This window comes from Pelmatolapia mariae, linkage group LG1 (assembly GCF_036321145.2).
Source record: "Pelmatolapia mariae isolate MD_Pm_ZW linkage group LG1, Pm_UMD_F_2, whole genome shotgun sequence".
In the NCBI taxonomy this organism is placed as follows: domain Eukaryota; kingdom Metazoa; phylum Chordata; class Actinopteri; order Cichliformes; family Cichlidae; genus Pelmatolapia; species Pelmatolapia mariae.
In genome coordinates, this window is record NC_086227.1 from 35,419,102 (window position 1) to 35,436,583 (window position 17,482).

Sequence of the window (17,482 nt, forward strand, 5' to 3'; positions counted from 1 at the left end):
GTTTAATTTAACCGTGCAACAAATTCAGATAATGAGAGCATAAAAAGAGGATTATTTATAGTGGAAATTTGCCACTAGCTTCCCAGCAAGAAAATAAACAAAAAAATGTTCTTGGAAAGGAGCTCCAGTGAGAAATTCCTAAAAGTGATCAAGTATGATTTTGGGGTCATAATTTTATGAACAGCTTTAAGAGGAGTGGAACAGGGAAAGAAACACGTGACTTAAGCAGAAGAAACCTTTATTCTCAACTTTAGTAAGTAAACACATTTAGTAGGTTGAACATTCATTTGCAAGCCAAATAAATTACACACACCCACAGTTAATCATTTGTTAAAAAAAAGTGCAAACCACATGGAAAACCATGAGCTCATTCTTGGAATATAAATAAAACACAAAGGAGCACCCAGAGCTTTTAAGCTTTAAAAGACAACAGAAATTAAAACATGAAACTAGCGAACTGTGCTTTATTCAGCAGGACAACCAGGCGTCGGATGATTTGCAGGACTTTGATGCAGCAGAATTAGACATTTACAGACTCCAGGCTCTTTATTTTGGCACTCCCATGATGCACCGTTTTAGGACAGACTCAAAAGAGACAAACTTGCACTCAGCACACATGAAGGCCATTCATTATTTTTAGTGGGATCGGAAGCATAAAAATGTTCTGCAGCATCATTATATCACATTATGTTCACTTTTCACCAATTGCTGTCTGTAGCTGTGAGGCTGAATCAATATCATACAATCAGTTCAGTTTAATGTCACAGGAAAAAATACCCAAGAGATTCATCAGCTGTGCAAAGACAATGGACAGAAACACGCGTGTGGCTTTGAAGTAACGATGCACATTTATATATACACACACAATGTTAAAGGTGCTTCCTTTCCAGTGAACAAACAAAAAGAAACTGCTTTTATCATTGGAGCTACTTGTTGGGCATTTCAAAAGGATCCAAATACACTACTAACACCACTGACGATCACACTCCTAACGACAGTCGGTCCAAAGAAATCACTGCTTTAAACTTGAGAGTGATCCCCATTAGGATTTCGTTCTCTGTCTCTATGGCCTTGTTGCAGCTCCTGTACTTCTAAAACTGGAATGAATAAATGAAATGGAGCATAAATATTTAACATCTGACTCAAGGACTGAAAAATATCAAAAAGAAACGTTTTGGGGTATACGAGAATCCATTTATTGGCCCTTGAAATGAGTCTGAGTGAAAACGTGTGAAGAGGAAAGGGTGGTCGGGTGAGCGGCATGCGCGGGAGGATGGGAGAGGATGTTCTCCCATGATGCAGCTTTGTTCCTTCACATGGCATCAAAATGGAAACGGTGGGCTTCCTGGCGCTTCTCTCGGTCATCTGCTTTCTGCACAACAGACACACACAGAGAAACACACAAAGCCAGGTTTTTAAGGTCAAAGGAAAACAGTCATTTATCTTGTACTGGAGTCATAAATACAAGAGGACACATCATCAGATTTTGTAGCGCCTACAAAACAAACAATGACGACCTTCACTTATTTCTCTAAAGAAAGTTTAGGTTCTCCATCATCTGTTGAAATGGATTTTTCACTGTCATGTACAAAAATTAATTTCTAAGGAGGGACAGAGCTTGTGCTGGAGGGGAAGAGGGACCAGAAAGGCAAATCACTACCGTGTATTTTGGGAATGCCCGTGGGGTTTTCAATTACTGGCTAACAATCAGAGATGGTAGGGAAAATTTAAAAAAAATGAAAATCGGCTTGATTATTTCAAATCTTGGGGAATGCGCCATCAGAACTTAAAGGCATTTAGAATAATGCTATTTGAAAGTTAAAAACACTCATCACATGGTTGAGTGAGAAAACACCGATGTTAGTTGACAGTTCTAATGTGACGCAGGATTTTATTGGTTTGAGACTTCAGAGGGACAGATCTGATGAAAGCTGTAAAGGATGGATTGAGTTTATTAATATCATGCAGGCAAATGAGTGAGAGTTGTAGTTTAACAACCTCATAACTGTGTTACTTACAGCTTTTTGGTTTTACTTCAGTATTCAGGGTTTTGTTTTGTATTACTCCTTCTCTCTTTTATTTTCAACCACTGTTTGCTCTTGAATCAGATGTTTGGATTTGTATGCTCTAACAGAGTTTGCATAATGTCATATGATCTATACTACTGTACACCATGTAAGTGCTTCCACCTACACATAACACAGGAGCTGCTCCACTGCAGGTTTTGTGCTGATGTTAATACCAGTGGAGGTTTGGAACTGTTATTAGCAGAGCTTTGGCGATTTTTACTCACTATGTTCCTCAACATCTTTCTTAGAAACAAGATTTTTAATCTCAATGAGATTTTTACCTGAATAAAGAAAGGATTAATAATAATGAAGTAATTAAATAACTCCACCAGTGAGCACTGAGTGCTTCCAGAGAGCCAGACCTTTTAGTAATTTTTAAAATGGTCTTGAGCAATATTTCTCTAGGGTTTCTTAAGAAGGTTTTTTTTGGCAATTGGCTGCTTTTTCAATCATTTTGAGTCCAGTCCCTGTACCTGACCATTTTCAGAGGAATTTAATTTTTTTTTTTTTTTGTTAAGCCACTTTAACACTGATCTACAAATCATTTTGGCACCCAACTTACAAACCAGTGTTGTGTCCACACACAAAAGACAACTCAGTTAAGATGAAATTTTTAAATTGTGTTTTTAGGTATTTTGTTACTAGCAGTCACACAATTTGTTGCAAATTTTATTAGAAGTGACAAAAATAACAGTTTGACAGACATATAATAGCAGTTTTGCAACCACACAATTTTTCCCACTGAGCTAATATTGAAAACCTCGGTATACCTCAGAATGGTGTGCAGGGGGTCCTTAAAACATCTGAGTATACTGGACAAGTGAAGGACAGAAGTGGCAGGCTTAATAAAACCATCTATAGCAAATGAACAGTACCTGAAAGTCATGTCCTTAAGAAATAGGAAAAAAATTCACGAAAGACCTGACACAGAACCTGAGAGCTGAATTGGACCTTTAGTTGACATTTGAAGAAATTACAAGAAAGAATAAAAGTGGTCATACCACTACAATTCTAACTTTCATTACAATTGTAAAACTCTTCTTCTGCCTTATATATTTCTAATATGTACATTAAATCTCGGTGCCCATTTCCAATTTTTTTACTAAAATATAAAGAAATGGAGGGTAGCTCAAGACTTTTGCATAGTACTGTACTTCAACCTTTCCAGAGAAACAGATATTTCTGGAGGCTTTTTTAAGTACAGGTTACTATGCAACATTTTTACTGATTTGGCTAAAGGAGGGTAGCCTATGAGCCAAATAAATATAAGACCCCTGCATTAAATTGTACTTTATTCCATCTCTAATAATAACCAAGGAAAAACAGAACAACAGGAACACAGAGTTTTCTGAAGAACTACTGGATTTGCCGTGGAGAATAATTTAGACATCACCTGGTATTATTTCTGCAAAGCCAAGTTACACGGGCACGGTATGTGGGAACCACTGAATACTCCACTACAAACAGGTAAACGGTGCCTGTTCCCCTAACCTCACAATAAACACGAACGACATGTGCAGTCACAGAAGCTGTACAGATCAAAGCTTCTGACAGCTGCAGCCTGAGCATGATGTTTGTTAGCCAAACTAAAACTGATGGCAGTGAGATGACTAATGTGTGACTAAAACGTAAGTACATTTTCTTAAAAGCCAAAAGCTCTGTGCATCTGTATGCTTGTTGAATGTGAGGACATTGTATTACTTCTAAACCACAAACAGCTAAAATCTTGATTTGCAATCTGCAGTGCACTGGTCAGAGAACCTGAACCAAGCCAAACTGGACGCACTCAGATTTGAAAGCAGTGCTGAATAGGACGAACCTACTACCATTTATTCTTGGACACATTGCTTAACTGGAAAATTTGTACTTTATTTACGTTTACCAGTTGCTTAGTTAAAAATGTGTTTGGAGAAAATGATCAAACTAAAACATTCTGGTTAACTTTGTGGTCTAATGTCTTGATGCATACTCAATCATCCAGGTAAGTAAATCTCCAAAAGTTGATTCTGTTCATCTGGACGTAGCGTTTTCAGTGGTTTTCCCACTGAAAACGCTACGTCCAGATGAACAGAATCAACTTTTGGAGGTTTGTGGTCTAATGTTCAAATCTGTTAATAAGTGATGCACAAATTAGACTTTTGGTGAGGAGGTTAATATTCAATTACATCACAACAGGTAAAAATGAAATGTTTGCTCCAATGATTAATCAAATTCAAACATCACACAAACACACAGAGTTTCTGCCCTCCCGTCAATGTGAAAAGGCTTTTAAGGATAATATGTGTGCATTCATAGCCAACAGTCTATTATCATCATCTGGGCAGTGGGACAGACAGGCAGGTGTGATGGCTGCAGGCAGTGGTGTACGAACTAAGCTGTGAACAAGCTGACAGACGTGCAGCAGCAAAGTCCACCACCCTCTCCCAACAACACCTCCTCCCTGAGGGCCCCGCTCAAGTCACCTGCTTCTAATACTCTAATACTCCTGGTGTGCTGATGAAAAAAAACAACAAAATTTCAGCCAACAGCAGCAATTTCTCATGTTTTCTGTTTACTTCTTTGAACCGGCACCTAACATCGTCTCAAACAGAACAAGAACATTTTATGATGTGAGAGCCCATGAAAGCAATTTTGTAATTTCAACATGTCCAGACTGTGTTCATCCCCGCAGTGCAGGAGTAGGGATAATGTACAGTTCTTTTTGAAGACAAGAAGGAGGAGGCCATGGGGACGTGTGAACATTTGCAGCTGTGGTATCAAAAGTCACGGCTGAAGTGATACTCCACCCTATATCTCTCTTTCAGGTGTCAAACTCAACCCCCTGTAGACTTCAAAGGAAAGTGTAAAAAGTTTTTCGCCAAAATAAAACTAAAGACACTTTTTCCACCCTTACTGTTGATGTTGTAAGTGTGTCAGAACCACTTTATCCCAACTTAATGACTGTTCATTACCAACAGCCGGAAAGGACCGCGATTTCTTCTCAAATGCTAAATTTAATAAAGAAGTAGTTACTGCGTACTTGTAATACATACAATTCTATCTTTCTTAAAAAGAACTGTGAGGGTATTAACTAAATTTTTTATAAGCTGCACCTTCCAGAATACACCAAGTTGATGCTTTCCTCACCAGGTGGTTAAAACAACCATTATGCAGATCGAGCTCTTGCAGCCGTGTGAAAAATGACATGCAAAATCTCTGAGCTTAACAGAAAGGATCTGGGGTCGACCCTGCCGTTTAAGCCGTTTTCACACATAGATAACAGCTTTTAAATTTTTGAGACATCACCTGAAAGAAGTGCAGGTGTGAACGCAGATGTGAGACAAAGTCAGATTGGACATTAGCTGGTCTTTAAAACATTTAGCTCCCTCATTAAAAAGTCTGTATGATGTCAAACAGCGTGGTCTTCTGCAAGCTCTACCCAGACATCTTCGGTGACTAAAACCACACAGAGTATTTCCAGTAGTGCAAATGTGTGTGAAACTACTGTAAAATGATTATTCACATGTGAAAATGGCCACAGATGAGTTAGAATCCATTATTCTATTGATCAAGGCCGTAACAGTAACAAGTGTCTGATATTCGGGGGCTTATTTGAACAAAATCGGTGATTTGTTCAATCACCTAAACATACATTTTTGGTCCCTATAATCAAACCAAGCACCTACAAATAAAATAATATTAAAGTAAAAAAAAGCTATACCCAGGACACAACCCTAATCTCCTTGTTTAAAATTTGCAGACTAATTCCCAACATCAATCCTCAACCCTCATGTAAAATTAGTCTCTGTACAGAACAGTCAAATCTATAAATGAACCATTTATGTCACTTTGGGAGCCATTTGAAATCAAAGTATTCTTTTGTTTAGGTGTTTTATATCGGTGTAATTGTTGGTATAATCATTCCTGCCATTCCTACTGGTCATGTTACTCCCAACACAAAGCCAGTGTAAGTAATGAGGAATAAAAAAACCTGATCAACTGGGTATTATCCAAAGTTTCTGTTTTTTTTAAGTACAAGATTTTCATTTCTGCAGGCATTTCCTAGCTGAGCTGCAGTGAAGGGACAGTCGTACTGCTAAAAATATGCAGAAGATCCTCATCGATGTGGACAACCTCACACTGCTGAAGCCTCGTGTAAGCTTTGGCTCAACTATGTATTTATGCACAGAATGAGGATTTAATAATAATAATAATGGATTGCATTTATATAGCGCTTTTCAAGGCACCCAAAGCGCTTTACAATTCCACTATTCATTCACTCTCACATTCACACACTGGTGTGAATGTGATTTCCCTTACATCTCTGGAATCTCAACAGTACGGGGTCTTTTCATTACCAAGAGAAATAACTGCTGCGACAAACAGCTTACATATGTCTTATTTGCTTTAAGCCACACGTGTCATAAATCCGTGATCCAGTTCTTTAAATGTCGTGTTGGCCCAAGTGGACCTAATTATACCTACTCTATGCTTGTTAGTTGAATCTGAAGGGGACAAGGTCAAAGTTTTAAATAATGAGGTCAGTGCTTGTACAAGTAAACCCTGTGAGTCAACAGCTGAGGTGACAGACGGATCTAATCACCCAGTTTCAGGAATTTTGTTCTATTTTTGTCTGTATGATGTCAGTGAGAGAGGACATCCTTCAAACTGAAGAAAACTGTATTAAAAGAAGGGTGGCCTTAAGGAAGAGGAGCTAAAACAGCTGGTGTCAGAGATGATAAACTAATGGGTAGAACCAACAAGATATACAGTGGTGTAAAAAAGTGTTTGCCCCCTCCTGATTTCCTATTTTTTGTACTTTTGTCACACTGAATGTTTCAGATCATCAAAAATTTAAATATTAGACAAAGATAATGCAAGTAAAAACAAAATGCAGTTTCTAAATTATTTATTATTAAGGGGGAAAAAATCCAAACCTACATGGCCCTGTGTGAAAAAATGATTGTTTGTTATCACATCTTTGGAAAGCTCAATGTGGCTAGAGTTCAATTTCTCTAGCCACACCCAAGTCTAATTACTGCCACACCTGTTCTCAATCAAGAAATCACTTAAGTAGAATCTGCCTGACAAAGTTTGTCCCATTACATCTGGTGTAAAAGTAACGCAGCAATTTAACAAAAAAAAAAAAAAAAAAGGAAAAAAAAAGAAGAAGAAGGATTTGGAGTGGCCTAGTAAAAGAACTGACCTGAATCCGATTGAGATGCTGTGGCATGACTTTAAAAAGGCAGTTCATGCTTGAAAACCTTTCAATGTGTCTGAAAAACAATTTTGAATGGGATAAAACTCCTCCACAGTGCTGTAAAGACTCGTTGTCAGTTATTGAAAATGCTTAATTGCAGTTGTTGCTGCTAAGGGTGGCCCAACCAGTTATTAGGTTTAGGGGGGAAATCACTTTTTCACACATTACCATATAGGTTTGGATTTTTTTCCACTTAATATTAAACAGCTAAATTTAGAAACTGATTACTTGTGCTATCTTTATCTAATATTTGAATTTGTTTGATGATCTGAAACATTTAAGTGTAACAAACATACAAAAAATAGGAAACCAGGAAGGAGGGAAACACCACTGTAAAATACACAAGGATTATTTTGAATCATACAAAGCTACTCTGGTAGTGCCCATATTATTATCTCATTTATCACTTTAAGAGTAAAGGTTTTGGTCTGTTTTTATAATCAAGACCTGATGAGGCGCAGGATTAAAGGGGTGAAATGTACATCTTTAAAGTTCGTGATTTGGCACAGTTGAAGACAAATGGATAACAACAATTCTATGTTATGTCGACTGCTGATTGTGCAGTCAGTCAATGACTTTGTTCTGTGGGTGAACAGGCAACAAGTTAAAATGCTATCAGATCTTTTTTTTCCCTTTCCAAACATGTTGCTTAAATGTTACGGCAGAGTCGTTCATGTTTTAGTATAACAAAATGACTAAACCCAGTCACTACATTAGAAAGAGTTTTTGAGACGCATGTCCTCTTTTGTGGGTAAGCCAATGCGTCCCTGATGTTGACTAATTTGCTTCATCCAAAAGACGAGCAGAAACACATTTATTCAATCTTTTTTTTTAATCCTGTCAGTTTTGGTTTGTAATAAAGCCTTCATCTTTCTTCAAAGACAGCAGCATCTCATATTGATTGATGCTGTTTTTTTTTTTTACTCTTTAAAAAAAAAGCAACATGTTTTTAGGGAGCAGATTGATTTGATGTTCTTTCCTTTGGATAACCAATCCACTGGGCTGTGCTGCTGTCCAGGCCTGGTTTAATTGACTGTCCTGGGGATACTACCAATAGTCATCCTGAGGCTTGAATCATCATTAAGCAGCAGAGCATTGATTTGTGTCCATCTAAAGGGTTTTCTGACACAGTGGGCTGGTCTGTGTCCCAAACCAGGTGGAAAACTACAGTGATGCATACTGAAGTCTCACAGGGCTTTAATGTCAGCTAATTAAGTCTGGCCTGCATGACGATGAGATTGATTAAATTCTGCTTCATTGGTTTTTTCTTTCCCACAATTTGTTTAAAGGGGACCTTTCCTCAACTTGTGTCATTTATATACTGCTGCAAAGGTTGATTCTTGCATTAAACATAGCCGAAGTTTCAAATAATGAGGTCAGTGTATGTGAACCTAATCCCCGGGAGACAAACACTCAAAAAGCTCTGTTTCAGGCAGTTGCTCTACTCTTAGCTCTGTGCGTGAGATAAGATATCACTAATATGGTAATCTCAAACACATAGCTCTGGCTTTGAGCACAAAACCCTTACCGATCTGGTCAGAAAATCTTCTGCTTGCTACGGGCAGCCAATTGCAATAAAGTTGGCTTTAAAGGAAGAGGACCCCCATTTCAGACAAACCAATAGGCTGATCCATAGCGAGATACCATATATGTAAGATAAGACATAATTTATTAATCCCATATTTGAGCCACACGAGCTGTGAATCATGCAGATCTACTCTAATAAAGTCCAAGAATAAAAATATGGGGTTCAAAATGGTTTAAATTTAAATACTTGTTTCTTCTACTTTCTGGAATATAGTTATATGGACTTCTTCATATCCCTAGCTAAAATTGCATTGAACAGAAGTTCACAGAATTTGTGTAAAAGCCCTGTTAGCTGGTTAGGCTGGGCAACATGTCTTTGCCCTCATGCTTCTGCCCTCTGCCTGACTTTGTTATTAGAAGAGCAAATACCAGAGGCGGCGGTGCAAACACACAGAAATGCCAAATGTCAATCAGCCGGCTCGCCTTGACCTTACCGGATGCCCCTCTGTAAAGGAGATGGGAGAAGATGAGATATAAGAAAGAATGTTAGCAGCTTTTATATGTGATTTACCTTCAGTGTTAATTCTCTGGGTGGTGAAGGAGGTTACACCACATTAGCCTGTCAGTTCAGCTGTGTGTCTTCAAGTCATCAAGGCCAGACATATAGTCCAATTCAAATCAAATTTATCTTTAAATTGTGTCAACCTGAACAACCTGAAGGGTATATACTGACAAGACACTGGAGATCGTCCTCAGATAGAGTCAATGCTGTTTAGCTTTAGGGACAGAAGAACGCTGTGGGTTTAAAACACTGTTCACCAGTTAAATTAGAAATAGCTGCAGTTTGATTTATGGTAGGAAACTGTTATGTACAGATGTATGTAAAAATAAATGATGCAGTGTATAGTGTTGCAAAGTGAAAAGTGTTATTTCACCTTTCTAGAAGTAAAAAAACAAATCCATATATTCAATGGTATAAATGACAACTGTAAAAGTGTAGCTAAACAAAGATAAGTCATATTAAAAATCTTACCAGATTATCTTGTGCAAGTTAAAAATTACCCACTCATGTCTGTGTATAGAGTGGCACATTCGAACTGGGTAGATCTGAGTTTTATTGGAATCCACTGATATTACTCTCATACAATGGCAAATATTGATTAGAAGGCATCTGGCTGCTTGCTACAGACCTAATGTTAGCTTACTACTAATAGCCTGCCACATTTTAAAGAAAGATGGTGAAATGTTCCTTAAGCATGCTGCCCTGCATGTCAACCATCTCATTATACTTTGGGATTTTGCTCTTTAGATAGATTTAAGTTGCCCTTTCTGTGAATTTGTCTCTAAGCTGTACAGACACTCTAGCCTCCTGAATTTGCACCCAAAATGTTTCTAAAGACAACCTTCATAATTCTTGGGCAGGACAGAGGCAACAGAAAAGTGAAAAGAAAACAAACAACTGCAATGGATAATTTTTTCACAGCACTTTTGTATTTGGTGTAACATGGTAGGTAATTGGAATTTCTACTTTTCAAATTGCAGCCTTGGCAGATTTGCATGGGATAAACATCACAGACTACCTCTGCAAATATTCCAACTGCACAGAGTTCCCCAGGTAGTACTAGTCAAGTGCAAACACGGCTTAATTCAACTGTGACTCCCAAGGAGCATTTCAATAAGAACTCCAATCACTGAACCTGAAGTTCTGCTGCATGCACAGTGGAAGCTCAGGATTATGCACAGTGGAAACCTGATAATGCATTTAGTAATCTGAATCAAATGAGTTTTTGTATGCAATGTGAATGTTGGATGCCTCGCCAACTGTGGTGCCGTGTTTTGTTCTGAATTGAAATGACGATGAGTGCGATGTTGGATATTTCAGTGCATTTGAATAAAATATTTCTGTGCTGCTTCTAATCTATCTAATCAAAGCCTATCATGAGTTTGCAAGTACTATATGATATACCACCATATTATTAAACCATTAAGAAGATGTTACTGAACTGCATGCTGTGGAAATGAGAACTCTGAAACGAGTAGTCAAAAAGGCCAAAAACCTTTCTAGAACTAGTAACTATTACTCTTATTAGGGGTACAGTGGGGGGTAGTGAGACATTTTTGATTACTGTGACTAGTCAGCCTATGAACACCACAGTGTTCAAAGCCAAATATATTGTTGGTTTATGACTGAAACCTCTTCCTTCTTTCTTCAAGAACAAGACAGAGCTGAGTTGAATCTGTGGGCTACTCAACAACAGTACACACTGGGACTGAACATAACAGAACTGAAGTGAAATGTGTGTAAAAGTGTCCAATGTAGCCACTGACTGAGCTTTTCATGCTGTTCTTTTATCTTTGATGTTTGGTAAATGGACGGGTACTCATATAGCCTTTCTACTCAGTTGAGCACTCAAAGCGGTTTCTTACTACAAGTCTCATCCACACAAACATTCATATGCTTTTATCTACGCCTAAGTGCTTTCTGGCATTGACACAGTCTGATGGATGCATCAGGGGCAACTTGGAGTTCAGTACCGTGTCCAAGGATACTTCAGCATGTGAACTGAAGGAGTTCGATTGGTACCAGATGTAGACATGGTTAACATCTAGCTTTACTGGGTGTATGTGCTAACTGGGATTCAAACCCCAACCTGTTGTTCCAAAAACTAATGTTACTACTATACTGTCCAACTTTCAACCAATCAGCATTTGACGTATGTACAGTACGATTCATGTTGAGCTAAGCATTTCTGTTTTTTTGAAGGGCTGCACCCAAGCACATTTAGGTAGCTTGTGTATAAACAGAATCGTAAATAACCTTTAAGAGTGAAATAACCGTTTTCTTAATTGCATTCCCCATTTCCTGCTCTTGCAAAATAGCTTTCATCCACACACTCATCACTCCTCCCATCCACCTGAGCCTGCTAGATGTATCTTGTGTACTTAGTTTGGGCACCAGCCATGCTTATTTATTTATTTTTATCTTTTTGAATTTCGCATCAGTTCAGATGAAGCTGATGCACACACCCACGTTTCTAAAAAAGAGGGCAATTAGAGCGCTTCTGTGTGTGTAACCATGCTGCATGTCAACCTGAGTGAAGACGCATGCACACACACAAACACACACACAGGAACACATTAAGTGCACATGGTCTCACGGCAGATGGTTTGGAGAAGATGCCAGCAACTTACTGCACTGCTCAGCCCAGCAGACTGTGTGTGTGCGTGTGTGTATGTGTGTGTGTGGATGAAAAAGGAAACAATCCAGAAAAAAAGAGAACATTTGCGATAATTTGTGTTTGTGTCTGAGTGTCATCAACCCTGCTATGATGGGATACATTTTGCTGAGACTGTGATGTGTGTGTGTGCGTGCGTGTGTCTCCATTTAAAAAAAAAGAAAACAGTTTTTTTTCTTCACCGGAGGAGGTGAAGAAAAAAAACAAAACCAAAAACATGAAAACATGCATCAACTCCCTGGAGGGCACATTTATGGCGGTAATGAACAGCAGATCTGCCGTGCTGAAAGGACAGAAGAAGGCAATTACAGCTGAACGTCCTTCCAGGTTGTGGCCCCGAGAACGAGAGAGAGAGGTAGAGCGAGAAAAAGAGTGTGTATGTGTGTCTTGGTGGGAGGCGAGAGGACTACAGGACAGGGACAGTGAGACCCATCTGCTGCTGGTTGTGACCAATCTGCTCTCTCTCTCTCTCTCTGTCTCACACACACATACACACACTCACACTCTGAAGCAGTAAATCACCAGGAAGAGGCCAACATTAACTACAACACGCTACTCTGTGTCTGTGTGTGTGTGTGTGTGTTCTGACCTTCTCTTGCCAATGAAGGATGCCAATAATAACAAGGATGAAGACACACACGCCGATCAGTGCGATGGCCGTCAGCAACACGCTGTTGCTGGGAGTAAGGTACAATTTAGCGCTCCAACTAAGAAGAGGGAGAAAGAGGGAGGAAGAGAGACAAAGACAAAGAAAGATTGCCATATGCTGTTTTATATTTTGCCATAGTTTTATCTGACAGAAAAACAATGCAATTACCAAAATGGTGGACATTAGCAGAGACTGTGTTATGTTAAAATAAATAAACGAACAACTCTTTCACTTTCTGGTCATACAGCTGAACAGAATGAAAGACTGCGCTCTCTCTAGTTTCCAAGAACTTTTATGTATTTCCAGAAATCCAGCCACTTTGATGTATTAACTTTATCTTCATCTTGATACATCTTGCAATCTGTTAGCTTGTACTTTGTGTGAAAAGACTACCAAGGCGCCTGTTTTCATATAAACAGTCAGTTAGTCTGATTTCACTCATGGTGTATATGTAGGTATGTGTGCGTTGGCAAACCTGGCAAACATGCAAGTGTTATGAGCCTATCGAGGAAAGTGCATGTGTGTCATTGTTTGTCTGAGATGACTAGCCATCTGGAGCTCCTCCTGGGTTTTCAGCTACATGTGAATAGCGTCATGATAACATGAGGACACATGCTGCGAGGTAATAGCGTGTGTGCGTGAGCATGTTTTCTCACTTGTGGGTATTGTTTTGTGAAGATATACCACAGAGACGCTGTCTGGAGCGAGCTGAGGGTAACATTAACTCGAATATGCCTCGAATATATGACATCAGACGAGGCGGTAAAAGTGTTGAATAGTGTCCATAGTAACAAGTGTTAACAGGTTCTCTGAGCAAATTATATGACTGTGAACAAAGAAAGCAGCCATTTGTGACCTGTCTATATTGTATTATATCTAGAGGTGTAAGCGTTTATGTACCTGCGGGGTGTATCATGTGGGAAAGGCATGACAATAAGTTGAGAGTTGGGAATGATGGCCGTCCACTCCTTCTTCCTTATCTCCTGAAAAGAGAAGAAAAACACATTAACTGATTATCTTTATTCACAGTAATACATTATAGCAACCATATAAGCGATACAAGCAGACTGCTTTAAGATATGCACACACCGACACAATATGTATGTTAAGCCCTCCGAGGCAGAGTAATGGGTCCCATTCTTAGCTACTGTGGACTTGCTATTTTAAGCCATGTGTTTCAGACATAGACAACCTACTACTTGAAATAAATTACTCAGGCTATGGTGAATAAAAACCTTTTTTTTTTTTCTTTATTGTGAGTCTGGTACATATGGCCGGGTGTATTTGCATGTATGATAAAGGATTTCTGTGGCAGTTTGTGTGCGAGCGCAGCCATCTGCAGAAGTCAGCCTCTGTCTTGATGAAATACACATGGTCTTTTCATCATGTAACGCATCACATCGCAGCAGCAGAAAGGTCTGCTTTGAAGACTGAATTTATGGGAGGGAGCTGAAAGTTAGAACACACATTAAAAATACATACAAAATTCTAACTGAAGTCAATTATTTTGACAAAAATCTCTAGTCCAGTAATGACTCACTACATCACATCTGAAGACTGCAGTTTGAAAACTTACAAGTTAGAGATTCAGAATTACTATTAAGTAAGATAAGTAGTGTTTTTGAATATTAGCATTTCAATTTAGCAAATTCTGGAAAAACAAAAGTATTTTATGTTAATGATGTCTTGTCTCCTGTGTTTCATTTACAACTTGAATGCTCATGTTTACTGGTTTCTTTGTTTGGTATTATATCAACAGTGATTATATTAACACTGAGTGTACACAGCGGCAGGGATACTGCTTTTAAATTATGATACACTCATAGTTTACCCAAATAAGAGTTTTCCTTTATATTTCCGGATTAGATCTCGACTCATTACTGTGTAAGCGAGGGAGAGACAGTGTTTGACAGACAGATCCCTCAGGCTCATCTTAAAGCTTATTTTAGTTTGAGATGTTTTAGTGTCAAAAGCTCTTGTTTGCAGGAACACTGTGAATATACTAAAGTACTTTTCTTGTGTAGAAGCTGCTCAGTGCAACCACAATCTGACCTGCTGGTCACTGAACAGCTTCCCTGTACAGGTAGGGGTACGGGTCTTACAAAAGGACACCACAGTGGCGATAATGAGGACAAATGGGACATACTGTCCAATTCTTTTTTTTTTTTGTGGCCTTTTTTCTGCCTACATTTGTAGAATGGAGCAGATAACTTACACTTTACTATGATTTTAAAGCATTTAGCCACATTGCCAGATTCAAAATTTAAATGCCAAAATGAAAGCCTGAAAGGTTAAGCAGGGCCATTACATGCAGGTATCATGAAAATAAGCAAAAGTTAAAACAGCATAATGAATATATTGAACCTCATAGTTATGCATGAAAGCAGATTAGATTTCTTTTTTTAATTAAGACAAAGGTAATGAGACATATGTACAAGAAAAAAAAACGAATTTACAAAGAAAAAATGATTTTGCTTATACAGCAAGAAACCATATTGTATATTTGATTGTATACTAAAAAGGTGGCAAAACCTCATCATACCACAGACATCCCTAATTACTAAATACTGCAATTATTTTTTACTTTGTTAGCTCAAAGAGTAGCAGAAAGAAAGCCTGGTTTTAGCCTAGAAACATCAGGCTATGACTTGGATTTGAAGGAGGAAATCGCTTCTCTAAAAGATCTGCAATTACAGAGTGCCTTTTAACTTTCTGCAAACCACTTTCCACTGTGTCCTTGCCAGAACAAGTTCAGTGTCTTGCACATGAATACTTTGGCACGAGAAGGGGCAACCTGTTTACCACACGAGTTAATTCTGCCTTGCAAAGTGAACAAATGAGGCTACTTTGCAAGAGGAAAAAATGTACTTCTTTTATATTGGGGAATATCTAAAGTGCTGAGAGGGTTAAGACAGACTTAACATAACTGCAGAGTTTACAAACATTTGCTTGGAGAACTGTTTGACAGCAGCTCGACTCTGCATAAGTTTTAGTTTCATTTTTAGTTGTTTGCTGCCTTAGGGCTCAGCAACTAGTGGTGACATCTGACATGAGACTGACACAGGCCGTATTTAGCATCTTTATAAAACAGGGCTTAGGTTTCTGGAAAAGCCCAGTGTAATTGTCTGTGTCTGCTAGCGTTCTTAGCCACATTATTCTGCTTTAAGAGCCTGCTCAGGCAACTGGGGTTGTTCTCTGGCTCATAATGGGTTAAGAGCGCAGTGGTATAAATAGGAGAAGGGGGCAATATATTAATGATTTAAAGGCTGTAACTATACTCGCAGTTCAGAGGAAACAATTCCAGTTCTACGTTTGGCAGAATCTGTAAGTGCCACTGCTCTTTAATTGTGACTCTCCTTTCTTCATCAATTGGAAGGAACTACATCTTGCAGCTATTTTGAATAAGCGTACAGCAACGGCATTGCTTTTTACATAACAAGCACATTCTAGCCGCCAGCCATTGTCGCTTAGCTCTTGGAAAGCACTGCCGTTGGTGCGGCAACTGGCGGGGGAGCAGAGCTGGAGACGAGTCAGCCTCCACTACCGCTGCCTGGGAGCAGATCCGATCTGGCTGTTTGGAAGAGAAAAGTGTTCCTAAGTCTTCAGAGAGAACGAGAGATACTCTGGTTCAAAGCCAGGAAAACTGGCACACTATGGAGAGTGAGAGAGACAGATACAGAGTTAGAGGATGAGGAAGACAGAGAGAGAGTGAGAGTGACAAGTAGGGGACTGATTAGTGAAGTAAACCACTTTGAACAGCAAAGGGAATCCCCTGGGTGGAAGATAAGTGAACAGGAGGACTGAGACTCACAGAGAAAGACGAGGAGGGGTGAATAAATGAGAGGACTGATTGGACAGAGGGAAGAAGATATCCACTAAGATTCTACAAAACATCGCCTTCTGCGAAACAGCGGGCAGAAACTCTCTTTGTGCTGGAGAAAGTGTAAAGGGCACAGCAGGGGAGACAGTAAGAAAACAGGACAGAAATAAAGATTGAAACAAAACAAAAATGAGAGACAAGCAGATCAAGAGAGCTGGCAAACAGAAAGAGCTAAATAAGCCGACTGTGCAGGGTGGCGTAACGGTCAGATTTCTAAACCTTCGCCTCTTTTCTCATTACAGGTAGATTCGATGGAGTTACTCCACTCCCCAGTCCCTCTGGGTACCAAAGAAAAAACTACTCTGCATAATAGCGCACATATTTAGGCATTAATTAATTCACACTGTAAAAGGGACAAGAGAGGAGGAAAAATGAGGGAAAAAGGATTGCATTCCTTTGCATGGGAAAAGGGAGGGTGTGGAAAGAGGACAATAACGCAGTTTGTTTGTGATGAGTGTTCCCGGTGCCCTACGCTGTCTGACTAGCGGACTGAGCCATCTGCAATTCTAATCAGCTGCTCAACGAAGACCTTGATACCACACAGGAGGGAAAAGGGGCCCTGTCGTGCCTAATATTCAGAGTGACAGTGCTACGCTAGAGAGAGAAAAAGAGAGACGGAGATGAAGGCGGAGAGAGCTGAACTGAAGAGAGATGAGATTAGAGGTAGTGAAGAGTAGAAATATAGACAAAGAATAGATAAAAACCATAAAGCCAATTATTTATCATATTACTATATTGATCTGTTGCCATATGACAGGAATCACATATGTGGTTGATTCAGATAGTCATTCATAAACAGTCACTTAGCTGGTTGTTCAGCAAAGATGTGTTGGAGTAGTAAAAAAGGAAGCCATTAGTATTTCTCTTTCAGTGGGAAGCTCG

General features: G+C 39.1%; 1 protein-coding gene across 1 annotated transcript in view; it reads right to left on the reverse strand.

Annotated features, from left to right (window-relative positions):
• Positions 1-242: 242 nt before the first annotated feature.
• Positions 243-17,482, reverse strand: part of itfg1 (integrin alpha FG-GAP repeat containing 1) — a 145,828-nt gene continuing 128,588 nt past the window's right edge. The window contains exons 16-18 of the mRNA XM_063480179.1: positions 13,621-13,703; positions 12,661-12,778; positions 243-1,372 (exon numbers count right to left, since the gene is read on the reverse strand). Coding sequence (XP_063336249.1) covers positions 1,313-1,372; positions 12,661-12,778; positions 13,621-13,703 — 261 coding nt within the window. The 3' untranslated portion in view covers positions 243-1,312. The remainder of the gene's footprint in view (positions 1,373-12,660; positions 12,779-13,620; positions 13,704-17,482) is intronic.